This window comes from Anthonomus grandis, chromosome 17 (assembly GCF_022605725.1).
Source record: "Anthonomus grandis grandis chromosome 17, icAntGran1.3, whole genome shotgun sequence".
NCBI lineage: Eukaryota > Metazoa > Arthropoda > Insecta > Coleoptera > Curculionidae > Anthonomus > Anthonomus grandis.
The window spans coordinates 10452194-10471638 of NC_065562.1; the positions used below are offsets into that span (position 1 = coordinate 10452194).

The 19445-nt window shown below is 30.6% G+C and overlaps 1 protein-coding gene across 1 annotated transcript; it reads left to right on the plus strand.

The window, feature by feature from the left end:
* The first annotated feature begins 7582 nt into the window (after nt 1-7582).
* LOC126746383 (elongation of very long chain fatty acids protein AAEL008004-like) lies at nt 7583-18937 on the plus strand. The gene is made up of 5 exons (XM_050454615.1): nt 7583-7727; nt 7787-7977; nt 8040-8171; nt 8223-8465; nt 18649-18937. Exons 1-5 carry the CDS (start codon nt 7667-7669, stop codon nt 18886-18888), a joined length of 867 nt encoding a protein of 288 aa, XP_050310572.1. The 5' UTR covers nt 7583-7666; the 3' UTR covers nt 18889-18937.
* Nucleotides 18938-19445: the final 508 nt, after the last annotated feature.

The following is a 19445-nucleotide window of genomic DNA, read 5'->3' on the forward strand; positions in this document are numbered from 1 at the left end:
CACCCACACTACTGTTCCATCTTACACCTCTCCACCTCTACAATCTTCGAATGAATATGACAACACCACAAGTGACGGCTTAATCCATTATGAATATAATGCCGCCGAAAATTATTTTCAAGCAGATATCATAAGCCAAGCGTTCACCAACATATAAGTTAAGTTGCTCATATATTGTATGTACGTAAAAATATAACCATATTTAAAAATTGTAAAGAATTATTGTTTGCTTTTAAGTCCACTTACCTTTATATATTCCTGAAGAGCTTCATAAATGGCATCGCATACCTCAGGTATAAAGTTGGAAATTGCAGGCCTTGACACACGAAATAATCTCTGCAAAGTTCTGTAACTTTTTTCTGCCACTAAATAAGCGAATGTGATCTCTAATTTTATCCTGGGTGGAATAGCAGCCCTCATTATGGTATCACTTTTAGTAATTTTAGAGGAAATTTTATTTAGCAAATTTTCAAATGGTTCTTTGGTCATCCTCATACAATTTCTATATTCCAAAAGATCTTCATTCGCAAGTTCTCTCAGCAAAGTAGAAGAAGCACCATGAGTTTCTCTCCGACCCAGCCAATTTCGTACCCAACAACGCTTTTCATGATTTTTGCTAATTTAGTTACTAATTATATCTGATATTTCACCACATATATCCAAAACACATTTCTTCACAGAGGCACGAATATCTGTTGCCGCCATATTTAAAAACGAGAACTAAACCAAATTACTAAAATGCGTGTAGACACAACTAAATAGAAATACATAATTTTTTAGTTACTTGCTTTAGTAACTTGCTCAAGCTACTTGATACGTGTACATTCGGCTTTAAACTTAATACGCCGTTTTATTCGGAAAGAACGCAGGTTTAATTATTTTAAATATTTTTTTTTTTAATTTTACACTATAAAAATTTCACACAGAAAAAACTTAAAAAAATCAATTTCTTAAGGTTTTTTTTTGATTTTTCTCCCAAAAAAAAATATTTTTTTTAAGACTCCTAATAAAATTTGTAGATCTCGGTAAGGCAATATCCTCTGTAAGTCAATATTTTCGCAAAGATACCGTTTAACCGTCAGAGAAGCTAGAATATTACACATGTCTAAGACTTTGGCACAGATATAAATAGCTCCGCACGCAGAGCTATTTACATCTAAAAGCGTAGAATATTTTGGATATAATTTAGAAATCAACACAGAAAAAATCTCATATTATTTCCATTTTTAGCAGGTTCCTTGAAATTAATGAACGTAATAGAAAATATATCCTTTAATTATTTATTTGTCCACCTTTCATAAATCCTTATAGATTTTATACTAACTGATCTTATATTCAAAGAACATCATATGTAATATAATTGGCTAATATCCGGTGAGCATTAGTCAATATGTGCAAGTAAATGATTTAAAAAAATTAATGCTCTACTTGTAAAGTATCAGACCTAAATAAATTATCTATTTTTAATTGATAATAAACGTCTAAACATATAGTACTTTTATTTAAATTTAATCCTCAACCCATTTCCTAGGATAATTAATTTAAAAAAAAAAGATAATTTCTCTGTCCTAGTTCACCAAAATTAAAATACCATTCTCTCGTATTTCGGACCTATTAAATCTTCGAAATTTATTAACTGTAAAATAAGTTCTTAAGGTATAGAAAATCATTAACAAAGCATACCAAAGCACATGTGAGTATAACAGGTACCGCTGCATCATTTTATGTATAAGCCATCCGATCATCGGGTACTTTCTAGGATCCTAGATTTGGTGATTTCGGGGTCAAGTACCATTGGAAGATATACAACTTAAGCTTTCATTTGTTGATTGTAGGCCTAACAGGACTTTGATCAACCTGTATTTAACTTAACAAGTGCTTTATGTTTATTTATAAGGTTTTTTTTTAGATTAACGTAACACATAATTTTAAAGAAATAAACGTTCCGTTTTATCGTACGGTTTATCTTAGGTGGATTCGTTGTTGGGCTCTAATTTCTGTATATCGGAAAGAGAGAATCAGAAATTTTGGCTCTATCGTTATCCTAAAGAGTTAAAATTAGCTGGAGTGGCTCACAGTAAGTTTTGTTGCTTAGATAAAAGCGTCAGCAATATCTCTTATTTATTTGAAGTAACAGGACAAAAAACAGTGTAGTCAAAACAGACGAGAGAAATACATACAATAGTTCAGTAGTAAAATAACAGAAGAGTATTGAATTTATCGAAAAGTTAAAGACAAAGTAACGAAATCAAGAAACAAACATACAGGGAGAGATGCTCAGTAGAAATAAGTACTTCATATATAGGACTAAGGAAAGTATGGAATATAATAAGATGAAGAAAAAGAAAGGAGTTGAAATTATACAAAACAAATGCCACAAAAAACCAGAGATATGGATAGAATGCTTCAATTTATTTCTAATTATTTAACTCATTACTGATGGCATAATATGGAACCCAGGAATAAAGATCAACAGGTGAAGTACCTACACAATATTTATCTTACGATAACTATTGGAGAAGGCAATAGAGCATACCAAACCGATAGTTGTGTGATATTTGGATCTTTAAAAAGCATTAGATAGAATCCGACTGGAAGAAATAATTTATATAATGAGGCAGAAAAACAAAATGGAAAGTATATAAATAGAGTAAATGAACTTAACAGTCACACCAAAAAAATTAATATGTTATGTACTTAAGATATAATCTGAAGGAGTTTATTGCCAAGGAAATACATTTTTCTTGAGGTATACTTTTTAGAAAAGTAGCAATTTCCGCATGAAGTTATTTACATGAAAGCCGTTTCATTCAATATAATTATGGCTATCATATAAAATAAGAACTGTGATTGAAAGAAGTTGCTGTCTGTAGTGGGCTATAAACGACACAACATGTTTTCAGTTCACACTCACTGTGTGTGTTAGAGGTCTTTAAGACCGAGGCTTTGTGTAGTCCCCTTTAGATTTGAGGACTATAATGCTACAATTGCAAAATTTTCATTTGTCCGAAGAAGAATAGAAAAAATACATTTTTTTTCAATCTATTTTACTTTTTCTATCTGATATTGGAAACTTATTATGTTTATTTAAAACGCAATTTACAGGATGTTCCAAATTCGAGGGTGACCATTGGAATCTCGAAAACTGTAAGGCCGGTCGCACATTGGATACGAATTTGTATCGTACGTAAACCTACGATGCTAGTCGTACGAATTAAGTGCGCACACTGAATACGTTTTTCTCCGTCAAATAAGATAGGGGCTAAGCAGTGTTTCGGTGACATTGTATTCATTAAACCCTCTTACTTTTTATTTGTTTTGTTTGGAATTTGTAGCGTAATGAAACCTGCAAGATAATTCTCTTCTAATTCGGAGACTGCGGAGACGTCGTCACTATCGAAGAACCGAGTGGGTGCGTGAAATATATTTGAAAAGAGAGGAATTCGGTGAATTTCATCATATTATGACTAATTACTGTATCATGGTTATACACGTATGAAGAAAAAAACTTTTGAATATATTTTGAACATTATCAGACCTAAGGTGACTAAATACAGCGCGATTTCGCGCTATTTCGCGACACAATATCACCTGAAGAACGATTGATTGTAACTTTAAGGTAAGAAAGTAAAATATAGTTCTTTTATTGGTACTTCTTTATTCAAAACATAACTTACATATTATATTAATTACTGGTGTTTGGATTAAATTGCATACTGAGGGAGAGCACCTGTTGAAAATTGTGGACAAACATATTCTTGCGATAGTCCTTGTGCTGAATTACTTTGTGACATACTGAGATCAACATTAAACTGGATCGAGTCACTAGATTGATCAAGCACTACCAAAGGAGGTACAGCATTTTGTTCGTCTATAAGAACTTGTTGCAATTTTGATCTTACCATTAATTTGCGATAATTAAGGATATCTTTTAGAAACGGCAGAAGGCTCATTAGAACTTGGGCATTAGGATCATTTGCAGTCTCTTGAAAGCTCTTTAACTTTTCCTCTTCAATATGTAATAGCCTTGTATCGATTTCATCTGCTTGACGTGTTTTAATTTTTTTTTTCTAATTGGACATTTCAAGTTTTCTTTGGAATTTGTTCGCTACTTGGTTCCGAAGATTGACCGGGGGACGGCGAAAGCATATAACTGCTACTTGTATTTGAACTATTTTATCCATCAGAACTGTTACAAGTGTCTGGCACGCTACTTTTAAGCTCCCTTTTACACATTGTACTTCGAAGGAATAGCAGAAGCTGAAAATATGGCCATTTGGAATCGGGATCTGAAGTAATTGCTTGACCAGATTTTTTGTTGCTGACTTTTTTGAGCTCCTTCCCAAAAGTAACTCGTAGACCTCGCCATTTCTTTTTTAGCTCATCAACTGAAATATAAAATAAAATTTATCTTTTATTACAGGTACCCAGCGACAGGTTCATCTTTCAAGACTCTTGGATATTCATTTAGAATTTCAGACAATACTGTTGGTTGTATTATACATGAAACTTGTAACGTTATTTGGGGAAATCTTTCCGAAATTCATATGAAGTTTCCATCAAATGAAAATATGGTTAATATATCTGATGATTTTTGGACAAAATGGAGGTTTCCTAATTGTTCTGGGAGCATTGACGGTAAACATATACGGATAAACGCGCCAGCGCACTCTGGCAGAATATTTCGTAATTATAAATCATTTTTCTCAATTGTATTGCAAGCTATTGTAGATACAAACTACAGATTTATTACTATAGATGTGGGAGCCTATGGCAAAGAGAGTGAGGGTGGAATATTCTCTCATTCAAATCTCTCAAGACAATTGGAAAATGGCGCTCTCACTTCTTAGTTAGTGATGAAGCTTACCCGTTAAAGACATATCTCATGCGTCCCTATCCCCAAAGAAATTTGGGACCGGAAGAAGAAATATTTCACAAATGCTTAACAAATGCAAGGCAAGTTGTTGAGTATGCCTTTGGTATTCCGAGTAGCAAATGGAGATTATTATTAACAGCAATTGAAGTCAATCCCGATTGTGCTGATGCCATAATAAAATATATATGTTTACTTCATAACGTTATAATTAATAAGGAAGGTTTCACTGCCACAAAATAAAATTAAAAACAGATTCATGACTGCAGGAGAGCCCACAACATCAGGGATGCGCTTAAAAATTATTTTGCTCGTAACACTTAAAGAAATAATTATAATATAAATAACTAAACTAATATAATTAACTTAATCATTAAAACTGTTAATTTATCTGTTAATTATTAATAGCCGTATTAATAAATTTACTTATAAATTCACTTCATTTCTGTTGATATTTCTAGCCATGCATTGCGCTGAAGATCTCGTAAGTGATAACTGAATCTTTCTGATCCCACAAATATTTGTGATTGTAAACCAAGTTAATTAGTTTTTCTACATCCATGTCTATATATTTTATTTAATTAATGTAATAAACGCACGAAAAATCCCAACAAGTTTGGATTGACTTCGGACGTCGGAACCAGACGTACGGATACGTACGATTAATTCGGATCCAGTCTGCGCGCTGTCATAATACTTGAAAGGTTGGGATCGTTCGGGCGTGTATGTACGTATTCGCACGAATAAACTTCGTACGAAAACGCGTGCAGTGTGCGACCGGCCTAAGAGTTACAGGGTCGGTTAAATAAAGGCAAAGTTGCGCAATTTGGAGCTTAATAAAATGACGTTTAAATAATTTTAAAATTTCGGATACTTCCCGAGTTATCCGAACAAAATCGAAAATTGACCAAATCGTTTTTACCTTCTACCGACTTTATTTAAAGAGACATCGGAAAACTAAAAACAGTTATTTATTGCCATTTTTTATGTCTTACAACATGACGCAAAAAAAAAATTAAGCCGACGTTTCGTTTTTCTTCAATCATCATTAACTTTATTTTTTCTTATAGGCCCCATATAGGATTTTCTCATTTTTATAAAGTATTTTTAATTGCCTTTAAAATGAGGTATCGCACTTGCATGTCCAATTATTCCTTCTAGTAGTTCCCATAAGAAATCCATGAGTGCAAGAGTGAAAGATATATCAATGGAATTTTCAAATAAATTGATTTTGTATAAACTGAAGCTATAAAATAATATGTATTTGATATTTTTTTTTAAACCAATTCAATGAAAATGTATCCTTTCCTAACCTAATATTTTGATTTTTTTTAAATTTTTATAGTAGGCCATGATAAAATGACATTAGCCGGTTAAACTTAATAAAATAAAAGGATACATTTTCATTATATTGGTTTAAAACAAAATTATATCAAATACAGAGTATTTTATAGCTTCAGTTTAATAAAAATAATAATATTTATATTAAAATATAAATATACCCTGTACATTTGAATATGCCCCTATCATACAGAATTTTTTATTCATAATAACTTTTTTTCTAAATTTATTCTATACTATTGAAATACCATAGATTGCATCTTTAATAGCTTCGTTAAATTATTTATGAAGCCTTGGGCGCTCTTAGTTGAACTTCTTCTTATAGATGACCCCATTATTAGTTGAAAGGAATGCTACCATTTTAGTTTTAAATTAAAGATAATGACCTACATTTTACTGAGGAACAATTGGTTTAACTTTAATCTTTTTAAACTATAAAATAGAAAAATGACAACACTTTATTCAAATTAATATAGACGTAAAATAACTTACGCAAAATGCTTTATTGTATGTTAATTAAAAGGAAATTGTACTCTTTGACCTAATAGTACGTGGCTTGATATATCACTTTGTTAACTATATGCCTATAAATTAAATTTTTACCGTAATAATATTATACAAAAAACTGATCAGAAAAATGATGCGAGGTTACAAAAATACCGGATAGAGACTCTGAAAGAACACTTATTGAACAAAAGCTAAATCATAAAAAGGAGGAAAAAGATACGATATTAGACACAGGGAAAAGTAGAAGGAGTATGGCCGACATTAAAAAAAACAATATTTACAATTTCTATAAATTATTTGATAATTACAAGAGAGCTTGATCGACTCACTATGAGGCAACAGTTGAAGAACAATTAAGACATGTACAAAAGAAGATAGTCAAATTAGAGATAGAAATGTCGCATGCCTCTATTTATCCTTATCTCAGAATGCCAACAGTAGCCAACAGTAGATTCACCAAATTTCAATAGTAAGGAGTACGGAGTACCAATTTAAAAGATTTCGTGGACTCTGCCAAGGAAAATCAATGAGATATTGAAGAAAAGGCAATAAATCCTAGGTTGCGCCAAAAAGAAGAATCTACCAAAATATTAAGAAAACCATTGTCTCAGGATATTTACCTTTTAAATTACCCAAATAAATTTACCCAAAAATCTGAAAAAAAAATCAGTTTACCTAATTTGATGAAAGATATTTATTAACTAAATGATTATTAGCAAATTATTCCTTTTTTTATTATATGGCTTACCTCTACTCCATATTTAACAAAAAACTCATGCAATAGCCAAAGGTATGTGTTTTATAACCTTTGTTTGCGCACTAATGTAGAAAGGAAAACAGTGACTTCTGAATTTCTTTTCACTTAATGCAGGTTAAATAATTGTCTACAACATAATCAATGACTTTTGATAGTTTTAGTGGCGTTAGTAAGTGCAAACGTGCAAAATGGCTTACCTACTAAAGACTATGTATGACGGCTACTTTTATATTTTAAATGAAAAATCAGGTAAACGCAAACTGAAATATGCCACAATACGTATTATTTATTTCTATCATATATAACAGATCCTAGAGCGAACGATTATTTCCTTCTTCAATCCCCTATACCAACAGCAATAGTGCTCTTTCTATGGTATAAATTCGTATTTAAATGGGGTCCAGCACTCATGGAGAAGCGTCCGCCATACAATCTAAAACGTATAATGATTATTTACAACATTATTCAAATTTTAGCTAACTCTTTTATAGTCTTAAACGTAAGTATAAGCAAACATGCAAAACTATATTCTATAAATGTTGCTCCAATTTTTATTTTTAGTGCCTTAGAGCCATCCATTTTATAAGCTGGACATGTAACCCTATAGACTACTCAGAAAGCTACTGGGGAAGACAATTTTTGCAATATTGTTATATATATTATCTTTTAAAAATGGCTGACCTCATTGACACAGTAAGTATAATTAACAATAAAAAAAATATTTTTAAAGCAAATTTTTTTTAGGTGTTTTTTGTTTTAAGGAAGAAACAGACCCATATTAGTTTCTTGCATACCTACCACCATTTCGGTATGGTTATGACAGGGTGGTATGGTGCAAAATTTGTAGGTGGTGGCCACTCGTATTTTCTAGGCTTTGCCAACTGTATTGTACATACTATTTTGTATAGCTATTATTTATTAACGGCCCTTGATAGTAAATATGGAAAAATATTGTGGTTGAAGAAGTTTATTACCCAAGCGCAACTGGTAAGACACGTCATGTTTCAGTACGCATTTTATAGAGATTCTTACGTTTTGTTGCTCGTCAAGTTCATTTGGAACATATGATTTGTTATAGTTTGAACATATACTATAAAAATGTGAAAAAAAAATATAAATATCTAATACCTCATTACCTCAAATTTAAGATGTTGTAATTTTTTTTAATTTTTTGTTAATTGTAAGCGGGACCATCTCTTAAACACTGAACAATAGCTTTAGAGCAAAAAATTATTTAACAGTGAAAAATTAAAATTAATGCAGAAAAAAACTATTTTTTGGCGCCCAACGTTTTTTTATTTTTTTTAATATTCATAAAGATAGAAGTTTTGATTTAAACATTGGAAAATTATGGTGTACAATGCCTGCCTAATATTAAATACAAAAAACTCATTGGATTTTAAAATAAGTAAAGGTGAAACATGTAAACCTTATAAGCTTTTGCGTAAGAAATTAATGCTGTAGAGATCATCCTAATTTTTTTGCATTTATGAAATAAATATAATTGAATATTTTAGAAGGCAAATTAGATTATATTATATTTATCAGAATATTATTGCAAACAAGCCATTTGAATCTAATATTACTTTTTCCTTGTGCTTTTTAGTACAAAACATGTTTTTGATTAATGATAATATATTGTGAAACAACGTAGGTTGTTCCTTGAATTACGAAAGTTCATCGAATGTCAACTTCCTTAATCATTGTTGTAATGAGTAATAGAGGTCAAAAATTGAAAATCTAATGAAATTCGGTGAATTCATAGTTAGAAGGCCATTTAAAATGAATATATGGTTTTTGCCTAATATGCTGAAAATCTGTAAACAAATTTCAAGAAAGCCTATTCTTTTAATTTAAAATAACAAAAAATAACGCATACACTTTTTAAATATTTAATTGTTTTTAAATATGGCTAAGAACGGAAAAATATTTAATATAGGAACATTTTTTGATGCTTATCATTTTTTTAGGAAAATTTATATTTATTAGTTTTTTGAAATAAAAATATGACTTATCAAAAATGATATTCTATAGTATACGAATATTAATTCGTGTAATATTTTAGAAAGAAAAAAAAACATTAACAAAAAATAGAGGATTAATAATTATTAACTAAAAATTTAATTAAATATCCCTATATTAAGCCAAAGTTTCGACAGTGATTTTATGTACTTCAGGGCATTATAAACCATAACTTAAAAATTAAAGGAATTTGCTTACCATTATTTTATTATTTATCAAAATAGGGACGTCTTGTTTTAAATAAAAGGGAAATGTTCTATGTCTTCCTAATAATAAAAACAAAATTAGGATAGGATTTCAAAATAAATTAAGGTCAAACATATAAACATCATTCTGATTTTTTGCATTGTCACCCTGAAAATAATAATTGGATTCCAATATCCTATGTTGGTAGGAATATAGAAGAATATTATTTAAGTAAGAATATAAATAATCTAACATATTTTATTAATATAATATCTAAAGCAGTAAATTACTCATTTATGTTAACACCAACATAAAACAAATCGTCTCTATAACTGGGCAAAGCTCCAGATTATGACAAAATAAAAGTAGATATTGTGAAAGATATTTCACAGCCAATAGCTACACCTCTTACATACTTTATAAGTGATGCAGTTCTGCAGAACAATCTAAAAAAAGTGTCTTTAAGCTATTTTTTAAAACGGAAGATAAATTAGCCTTGGATAGTTATCGACCAATCCCTCTCATATTAAATTCTACTAAGATTTTCAAAAAAGTAATAAAAAACAAAATTAAAAATTACTTTAAATTAATAAAAAATATTATTTGAAAACGATAATTTGCATTTAGGGAGAGAATATCAACCCAAATTGCTATTTTTTATAATACTAAAAAAAAGAGAATATTTCTGAAAATGCGTTTTGCTTTTTGACGCCCATCATATTTTCAGATGAACAGTCCTACGGTAAAAATTTAACTTATTCAAAATAGAAATTTCATGTTATATGTAATATTTTACAAAAAGAATACATATAAGTCATAAACAAGAATTAGATAATTTGAAAGGGTTAAGGAATATAATAACATTTAAAGCTAACAAGTTTTCAACCCTAAATATAATTGGATTTCTATATCCAAAGCAGACATTTTGACACTTATCCTGTGTGTTACCAAGGCTATAAAGATCCCAATTTCAAACTAAATTTAAAATAATTAAGGGTGGATTTTAACAAAAATTATTTAAACATATTAGTAAAATATGTTTTTATGAAAAACTGTTAATAGTGATCAAACCATGATATGCATATTTATGTTTATATCAAAAATATAAAAAAACTACTTATTTCTACGCTTCTCATCTATGACTATCCTGTTTGAATATTTTCCAAACATTTGAAAAGAAAGTTTGTTTATGGTTGATCATGTTCTTAAGTAAGGAAGATACGCGTTAGGTGTATTAGGATGTGATCAAATTTTTGCACATCTTAAGCAAAACTCAGGAACATATTTTGAATGTTCTTATCACAATTTCAGCATAGGCTAAATTAGAGAGTTTTAAGTCAGTATCTAACACTTTCGTTGGGATATATCATAGATGAAGGTTACCAATGGCGTAAGAAAAGAGACATAAAAGGTAAACCTCAACTAAGAGTCAATAATGAAGCTAAGATATTTGCATTTATTCGCTAGACTATGTAGCCAATAAGAATAATAAGGCATTAGCGTTTGGTGTGTGACGTCACGCATTTGGGCTATTCAGCTTTTTTAGTATATGGTGGTAGAGAGACCTATATTATTAGAAACTATCGCTAATTATTTTTTTTTTAAAGAACATGAGTAATATTATAGACCTCTTGACCTATCTAAAAAGTTATATTTGAGTTTTGGTCCAATATCTATCAGATATATTATTAAATGCAGGCTTCCTACTCGGCTACCCCTGCGCCAAAATTCAGGATATTTATTTATATTTAATAAAATAAAGAATTACAAGGGAAAAGGTCTACCTTATTAAGGTATCGACTTTTTATTGGGTTTTGCCTTTAAGCGCAATAATTGTTCAACTATTCAAATAATTGTTCATTCAAATAATTGTTCATTGGGTAATTTTTAAAACGTCCTCTCCCTTGTGATTGACGTATTTATCGAAATTCGAGACATATTTTTGTTCAATACAATAAAGTAAGATTAATTCAACATCTTTTATTAATTGTTGCTAGAAATATGTCATTAAATTCATTTATCAACTTATTAAAGATTATGTAAGTCACAGATATAACATATTTAACCTGATCTTGGGGGGTATAAGAGACCTTTATAAATAATTGCTTGACATATACCAATATTTGTTTACAGCTGTCACATTTTAGTTTTCTAACGTTATTTAGCCGCAATAGTTACGTAAATAGGTAATTAGCGGTAACACGTCTTTTGATGTTCTGAAACTGATTATCATTTATTACAATTTGAGGCAATGCACTTTTAGTTTCGATAAAGAGATCAATTTTTATATGGGTCATAATCAGGTAATTCCTAAAACTTGAAACCAAAATAGGGCTAAAGCTGCGAGACTGAAATGTTAATATGGTTTGTGTTCTAAACCTCTGTTCTGTCTCATATAACTGATTTGCAGACATGATAATGGTCGCTTGGCGTTTGCCTGTATCTACCAATTCTGTCTTTAAGGAGGTCTGTTAACAATGTTACTAAGAGAACATATCCCAGCTTATCAAAACAGTAGTCGGTTATTTCAAGCAACCCATGAAGGATATAAGTTGAAGCAATTCGAGTATGTTGGGTGCAAGTCTTTAAAAAATTGCTGGTTGAAGGATTAAACCAAACTCGCCATTTTTTTAAGAACTCAATCTTAGGACCTAACTCGAAGTTTGTCACTGGTTTCCTTATAGTAGGTTCTTGAAATGTATTGCGTTAGAACATTGAAAGGCTAGAATTAGTAAACAACAACTTTGTTTGACCATGTGCACAGGGGCAAAGACGGTATTTTGTTTACAAACATATTCATTGATTCTCTGTTGTCAAGTTTACACGCATTTTCAAAAGAGAAAAGGCAACACCGCAGGCAAAAGCTAATGTCATCTTGCAAATAGTCATCTTGACAAATGACATTCTTTGTAACATTCACATCGTTTTTGGCTGATAAAGAAAAAAGTTATTTCAGTGTTTTTGTGAACTGTTAATATTGTAAAAACTTGTGCCGATGGTGCCGCACCGTGGGAAAAAGCGATTTAAGTCGATCTTTGTAAATACCGATATTGTCATAACATCAGATCAAGGGATAACCGTCATCATAAACGTAGAATAATAATAACTTATTCAGAAATCTATAATAATTATAAAATTTTTAATTTTCATAAAACTGTTTTTTATTAGATAACCTTTACTCTAATGAAGTACGTTAAAAAACGCATAAAGAGTTCATATAGGGTAATATTGTTTATAATTTAAAGCTTAATCTATAAATGATAAATACTTATCACGTAAATATTTTTTGACGACGTCACTGGTAAAGATTACTTGTGTCGGTGGAATCAACAATGCGAACGAACGGCGTTGCGATGTTGTTGCCTTTTTCCCTATTATACGTTTTTTACATTAATTTAACTTTGAATGCTAATTTCTTTTTAGAGTATCTTTTTATATTTTAATAAAGAGGAATAGTATTATTTTGCGCCTGTCAAAATAAGTGACAAATTTTGACGATATTATAAATTGTGTTTTTTTTTGGCCATTTCTACATAAGCATTTGGCATCATTGCATCAGAGATGTTGCAAGCAAACAGACTCCATATTTCTACGGCAATGCTAGTTCTAGCCTTTCAATATTCAAGGTTGTTTGCCTTTGAATGAGGCTTTTACATTTAATATTTTCCACTATATGGATATAATGATTACATAAATAGCAGTATCTTAAGAATGTAGTATAAGAGTACCAAAGTTTCCTGAAGCTTCGTCTACAATAGAATTAAAGATCTTTAATGAAAGCTTGACATTTGTCCACTCTCAAGGTAAAGGAAATAATGCTCTTATAGTCGGATTACCGAATAGATGGAGTAAATGATGTGCGCGAAATATAGGACTGCCCATAGATGCAACCTTGGCAGATTTAGACGAGGAGAATTATGTCTACTTATTTTCAATTATTTTACCATACAGCTTTGCTTTGTAAGCAGGTTTTTTTTAAATATAATACGATCGCCTTTAAAATTGGTCCAAACCGATTTTGTGATTGTGCCAGGTAATGATATAATAATCCTTTTTAAGTATTTTGTTATGCAAAGTTATGTTAATATGTTGGGGTTTACCGAAAAGTGATAGGTAATCATTTTAAGTAATCGTGCCAGGTCAAACATTTAGGGTGTAATTGGCCAGGTTCATCAGTTTTGCCTATAATAGTAAGGACCAATAAACATTATCATACCTGAGCAACAATCGAGCGCTTAGGGAGCGCTTTTTTCTGATGAACCCGGCCATTATAAAATATAATTTTATGATCATAATCTGGTTTTTAGAATTACTTAAGTAGCTTTTATCTTTTATTATATATGTATATCTTTATATATGTTCATAATCACTTGCTTTTCAGTAATGGTCAAATGTTTTCGTACTCTTTTCTTGGGGGATGACAATGGGGGTGTACGTGGCGCGTCAGCCAATATTTGTTAACAAAAAAATAAACACAAGCTCAACTTTTCAATATTGCGAAGATTCAAATATTCGAATAGCAGAAAATTCAACCAAAACGATCTAAAGCCGCTCGACTAATAAAATTAAATAAAACCCCAAGTCATGAACATTATCGAGACTCTAGGCCACACCTCCGGCGCAGAACGATCACATGACCACTCCATCTGTTTGGTAACCCAAGTATAGGTGTAAGGAATAGCTAGGATATCATATTCTAGTTTATGTTTATTTAATATTAAAAATTAATTTGAATAAAGAAACAGTTTTTAATAGATAAAATTCATTATAAACCAGGTGAGGTTAAACAATACTAAGTTAATCTTTTGTTAAAAAATTCCTTTCCCGTTAACAGTATTATTGTCACTTATTGTGCAAAAAACTGCATTACCTATTTCCTCTAAATTTTCTTTAATGGTTTTAATAAAATTATAGGGGATTTCTTAATTAATTTTTGAAACAGGGGCTATGTGAACTACTTTCTTAAAGCTAGAACCGATAGTTAAAATAATGAAGGCAAATGCTAAAAAAGCATGCTGAATGCTAAATAAAGAAGTTAGAATGTTATTATTATTAACTGCTGTACCAACAATATTATTCTGCTTATTAAAGTGCGTAAATGGTTGATGTGGATTTTATCAAAAAGCAGTGTCACAAATCTCTGTCATGATCCTTCAACAAACTAAATACATTTTGAGCATAACTTAAAAACATATGTTTTTCATCTTTATGCGGATCGTTCAGATATTTATTATTATTACTGATTATAGTTTGAGGATGAAGAAAAATAAAGGTGGACTGACAGTACAGAGAATCTAACATAAAAAGATTGTACTACTTGAATCTCTATATCTTGCCCTTGCAGTTGTTAGCAATGGTAATTGTTCATAAATGAAGTCTAAAGCATGCATTATGTTATTGTTATCAAGATTTCGAAGACTTTTTAGGATATTTGACACAAAATCCTCACGTTTAATTTAATTAATATCAATTATTAATAATATTTCCTTCCAAAGGTAGGTAAATACCATCAGTTTTAGCTGACATTTTTGTATATCTTATACAAAAAGGTGTCTTTCTGAAGCTTAAATGAAGCAAACTTAGTAATAAATGCTAAAAATTTTAAAAATAAATGGGTTTTTGCTTCTTAAAAACTATTTTGCCTATTTTAAGGGCTTTTGATGAATTTATATCATCACAAAAATAGTTTTTATATTAGACAAATTTAAGAAAAATAACAGTAATTACGATAACCATTTTAGTTAGTTTATCAGTAACCAACCAACAGATGTTAGGTTTTTCTCATTAAATTTTTAACTTGCTTTAACTGGTTTGAAAAAATCCATAATCCTAGAAAGCTTTGATATTAATCTGAGCTTATATTCCTTTAATGATCATACAAAGTAAATAAGCGATAGATATATCTGGTTCTCTCTCCAATCTGTGTTAAAAAGGTTCTTAATATAATTAAGAACTATTGATAGTTTATACTTACCTTCTCTAACCTATTATTAGACTAAGTTTCAAAAAACATACAAAAAATATATACAGCGAGAGCAAAAATTGTGGGACAAATATATCCCAGCGGGATTTTTAGGTGGTTTATAAATATCCCTAGGGGCCAAAAAAATACATTTTTGTATTTCAAAATTTTTATTTTTTTCATTCACAAAAACACAACCCGCGAAGGTAAGTATTTTAGGACGAATGATAAAGCGCAAAATAATGCTTGCACAACCCTACATCGCACATTGCCCAAATAGTAGTGGTTCTACGTTTTTTTTTCTGAAGAGCACAACGAGCACATCCTTGCCGTTTCGATGTTTCTATTGGAAGGCGATCGCCCATATTTTTCATTACTTTTGATCTCTTTGATGGCCTTCCACAACTGTTTCTTCAAAGTTTGCTGTTGTCCTTCTTCGATTAGGTCTTCTGATAGGTAAATAAAAATTCCAGTAACGGTATCTTTTTTTGGGTACAAGGTAAGTCATTATATTTTACCCAGCTGTTAACAACAGCAATCATCAAAAGTCGATAAAATTCTTTTTTCCACCATTTGCATGATTTTCTTCCAAAGTCATTCACACCACTCATTTGATCAGCCAGATCCACACCACCCATGATTTCATTGTAGTATGCAATAGCAGTGAGACATGGTACGTCAACTCTCTGCCCAGTCTTGTCTTTTCTCTTGACACAGGTCATATCAGGGGTATGGCAGTTACTCAAAAGAATAACCTGCTTTGTATCTTGCCATTTAATCGCAATAGAGTTTGTTTAATTTGATAAAAACTCGCATTCACCCCTAGACATTTTTCGTTTTTCGATGAATTTTTTTGTCATGTCTTTTCTTGTAATAATGGCTGTTCCCACAGCTGGGTATTGGAGGGAATCCATCAAAAAGACTGATGTAAAAAATCGATCAAAGGCCAGAACTATGTTTGGATTTTGTATATTTTCACATAATTTTTTTAAAACAGTTTCGCCCAAAGTTCCGCTCCTTTTAACGTCGTTCTCGCCGCATTATACATTTGCATCGTATGTATATCCTGTTTTGGCATCACATCTAGACCATAATTTTATGCCTCTTTTCACAGGTTTTTGTGGCATATATTGTTTCAGTGAAGATCTTCCTTTGAAGCCCACCATGCTCTCGTCAATACTTTGACTTGTACTGTCGGATTGATATTTCTGAAACGTATATTTGAAGCAAGATAGAAACTCTTGTACATAGTAAATCTTACTGGCCCCTTCTGGTTTGACTGGATTATTGAAATAAAGCTTGGATAGTAAAAACAAACACCTGTTTTTGGATATGGCCGATTTGATGGCCCTATTTCTCAAAGATGGATGCGATGACCAGTAATGGCACCTTATTGAAACACATAACTAATGTGCAGCCAATAGTAATTATAATCTCCTCTGCATCAGTGAAAGTCGCCTGCTTTTTTTATTTTCTTTGTAAATTTTGATTCGCTGGTTACTGAGCTCGCTGTAGACTCAGCAATAAAAGTAAATAAACTTCGAGGACAACTTTTAGTGAATATGTACAGCTAGGAGGCATTTGCAGCAATTGAAGGATGTATGATACGTTGACTTTCATTTGGAATGCTAAGTCTTGGGACATAGGTATTTGTAGGTAATGACGAAATTATATTACCAGTTGTAACAGGAGTTTCAGCCTCTTGATCCGAATTTTCAGCAGAAATAACGCCGTCGTTGAGTTGGGTTAGGTTCTCATTTGCATCACTTTCAATGTCGCCACTATCTTCGTCAGAAGTATCCGAGGGCTAATACAACTCATCGGACTCTTCACTATTATGGAATGGGTCTTCTTCCTAGGAAGCGTCTTCATATGGGAATTGCACCTCTTCTCTGGATCACAAATTTTCTAAATTGTCAGCAAGATGTTGAAGCTCTGCCCTAGTCAACTCCTTTCTTGACATACTGTAAAATACCATTGGGATATAAATCACCCTATCAGAAAACCCTCTGGGACACATATATCCCATAGCCAAATATTACACCCAAAACGAAAAAACCAAAACAAAAAAACCATCAAAATACTTTGCTATTATATATGCTGAACTTACCTAAACAGATTGTTTCAAAAACCACACAAAAACTATCAAATTTGTAAAAAAACAGTGTCAAAAACCAACAACGTGCTCGCTTTTCGGCGTTTACAATCAGAATGACCTCCAAAAAGAGTGTCGCTGCCTGTCGAAAAATTGTTAAAACCTTAAAATACCCGCTAATGACTATTTCCATTTAAAACGGGACAGATAGCGCCCAGCAGATGTTATGAAATGTATGTTGGGATTTATTTGTCCCATTGGGGTCGAAAGGGTTATACCCACATAGTGCGAGATCATCAGTGAGTTGTAGAAATGCTATGATTTAGGTGAAATCCGGATTGTCATTAAAAGTTGATCCAAAACGACTTATTTATTTATTTTTTATATTTCTAGATATTTCTATTTTCTTCAATAAAAAAGTACCAATACATATGATAAGTAAAATAAATAGATTGTAATTATGAATCTATATCATTTAATTTGTTTGCATTTTATATTATCCGTTAATTAATAAATAAGAGTTATAAAAGATTTAATTTTTTATAGTACTCACGTATTAATAGCTAGTTAAAATTATGTTTTAATACTTTGGAGTATACCAAAAATCTTAGAAGTCTCTACTTTTAAATAACAGCTTCATTTGAAATTCAATTTTAAATATACCTTCAATTTGTAAAATGTTTATTATTTAAGGCAAATCTAGCACTTTTAACACTTTTTTTTAAAATAATATCCTTGCATAATCTGCCAATAAATATATAAATGAATTTACCATCTATTTAGGAAAATCTAATTAAAATCGAAATAAATATTGTCTCTGGTAATTTGGTCTTTCCTGCCTCCTTAAAACATCTTAATTCCAAATAATCTCGTGTATTTTTTAATTAATATATATTTTATTTTAGTTTCAGTTTGTCTTCTTATTTTACATGTACGTTCAGCTTTTATGGGTAGATTGCGACTACCCCAAAGGAATACTGTTTCTGTTTGTTCCTCAAAACCTGTTCATGATTGTGCTGTTTAGTGATTTTTACGTTAGAACATACATTTTGGCCCCACGAAAAAAAAGGAAGTTGCAAGAAGAAGCTGAAAGAATGAAAGACGAGAGGGAAAAGGAAGAAATAAAACAGGCAGAGATGAAATAATTATTCGTTGTAAAATCAATATTTTGTAAATATATTTTCTTTACTTATATATTTTTTATTTGTTAAAACTATATTATTAGAAACACACAGATATTTTATAAAAATTATATATATTTAGTGCTACAGTTTTATTTTCACGGTTTTACATTTTTGGTTTCTTTATCTCAGTGCTAATGACGATTAATGTAAAATTTAATGGCGTTATAGTTCTTTTTACATCAATTATTAAAAAAATTATGTGCGATTTTTTAATGACATATAACCTTGACAATAAGGCTTTACAAAAAAATATGTCCATAATATCTCGATTTTTAATGTTAATGAAACTTAACAATTCTGAAAAACATGTATATCATAACCAGTTAAATTATGCGTTATTAAACCTACAGTACTTAATACTACTATAATAGAGAGTTGCACATAAACGGCAATATTAAAAGTATTAACGAAAACAAATTGTATTTTTTTAAATTACTTCTCACAATATACTTGCAGCTTAATTTATTTTAAGTTAAATGTTTAATAAATTCCATTTATTTACAAATCTAAAATAAACG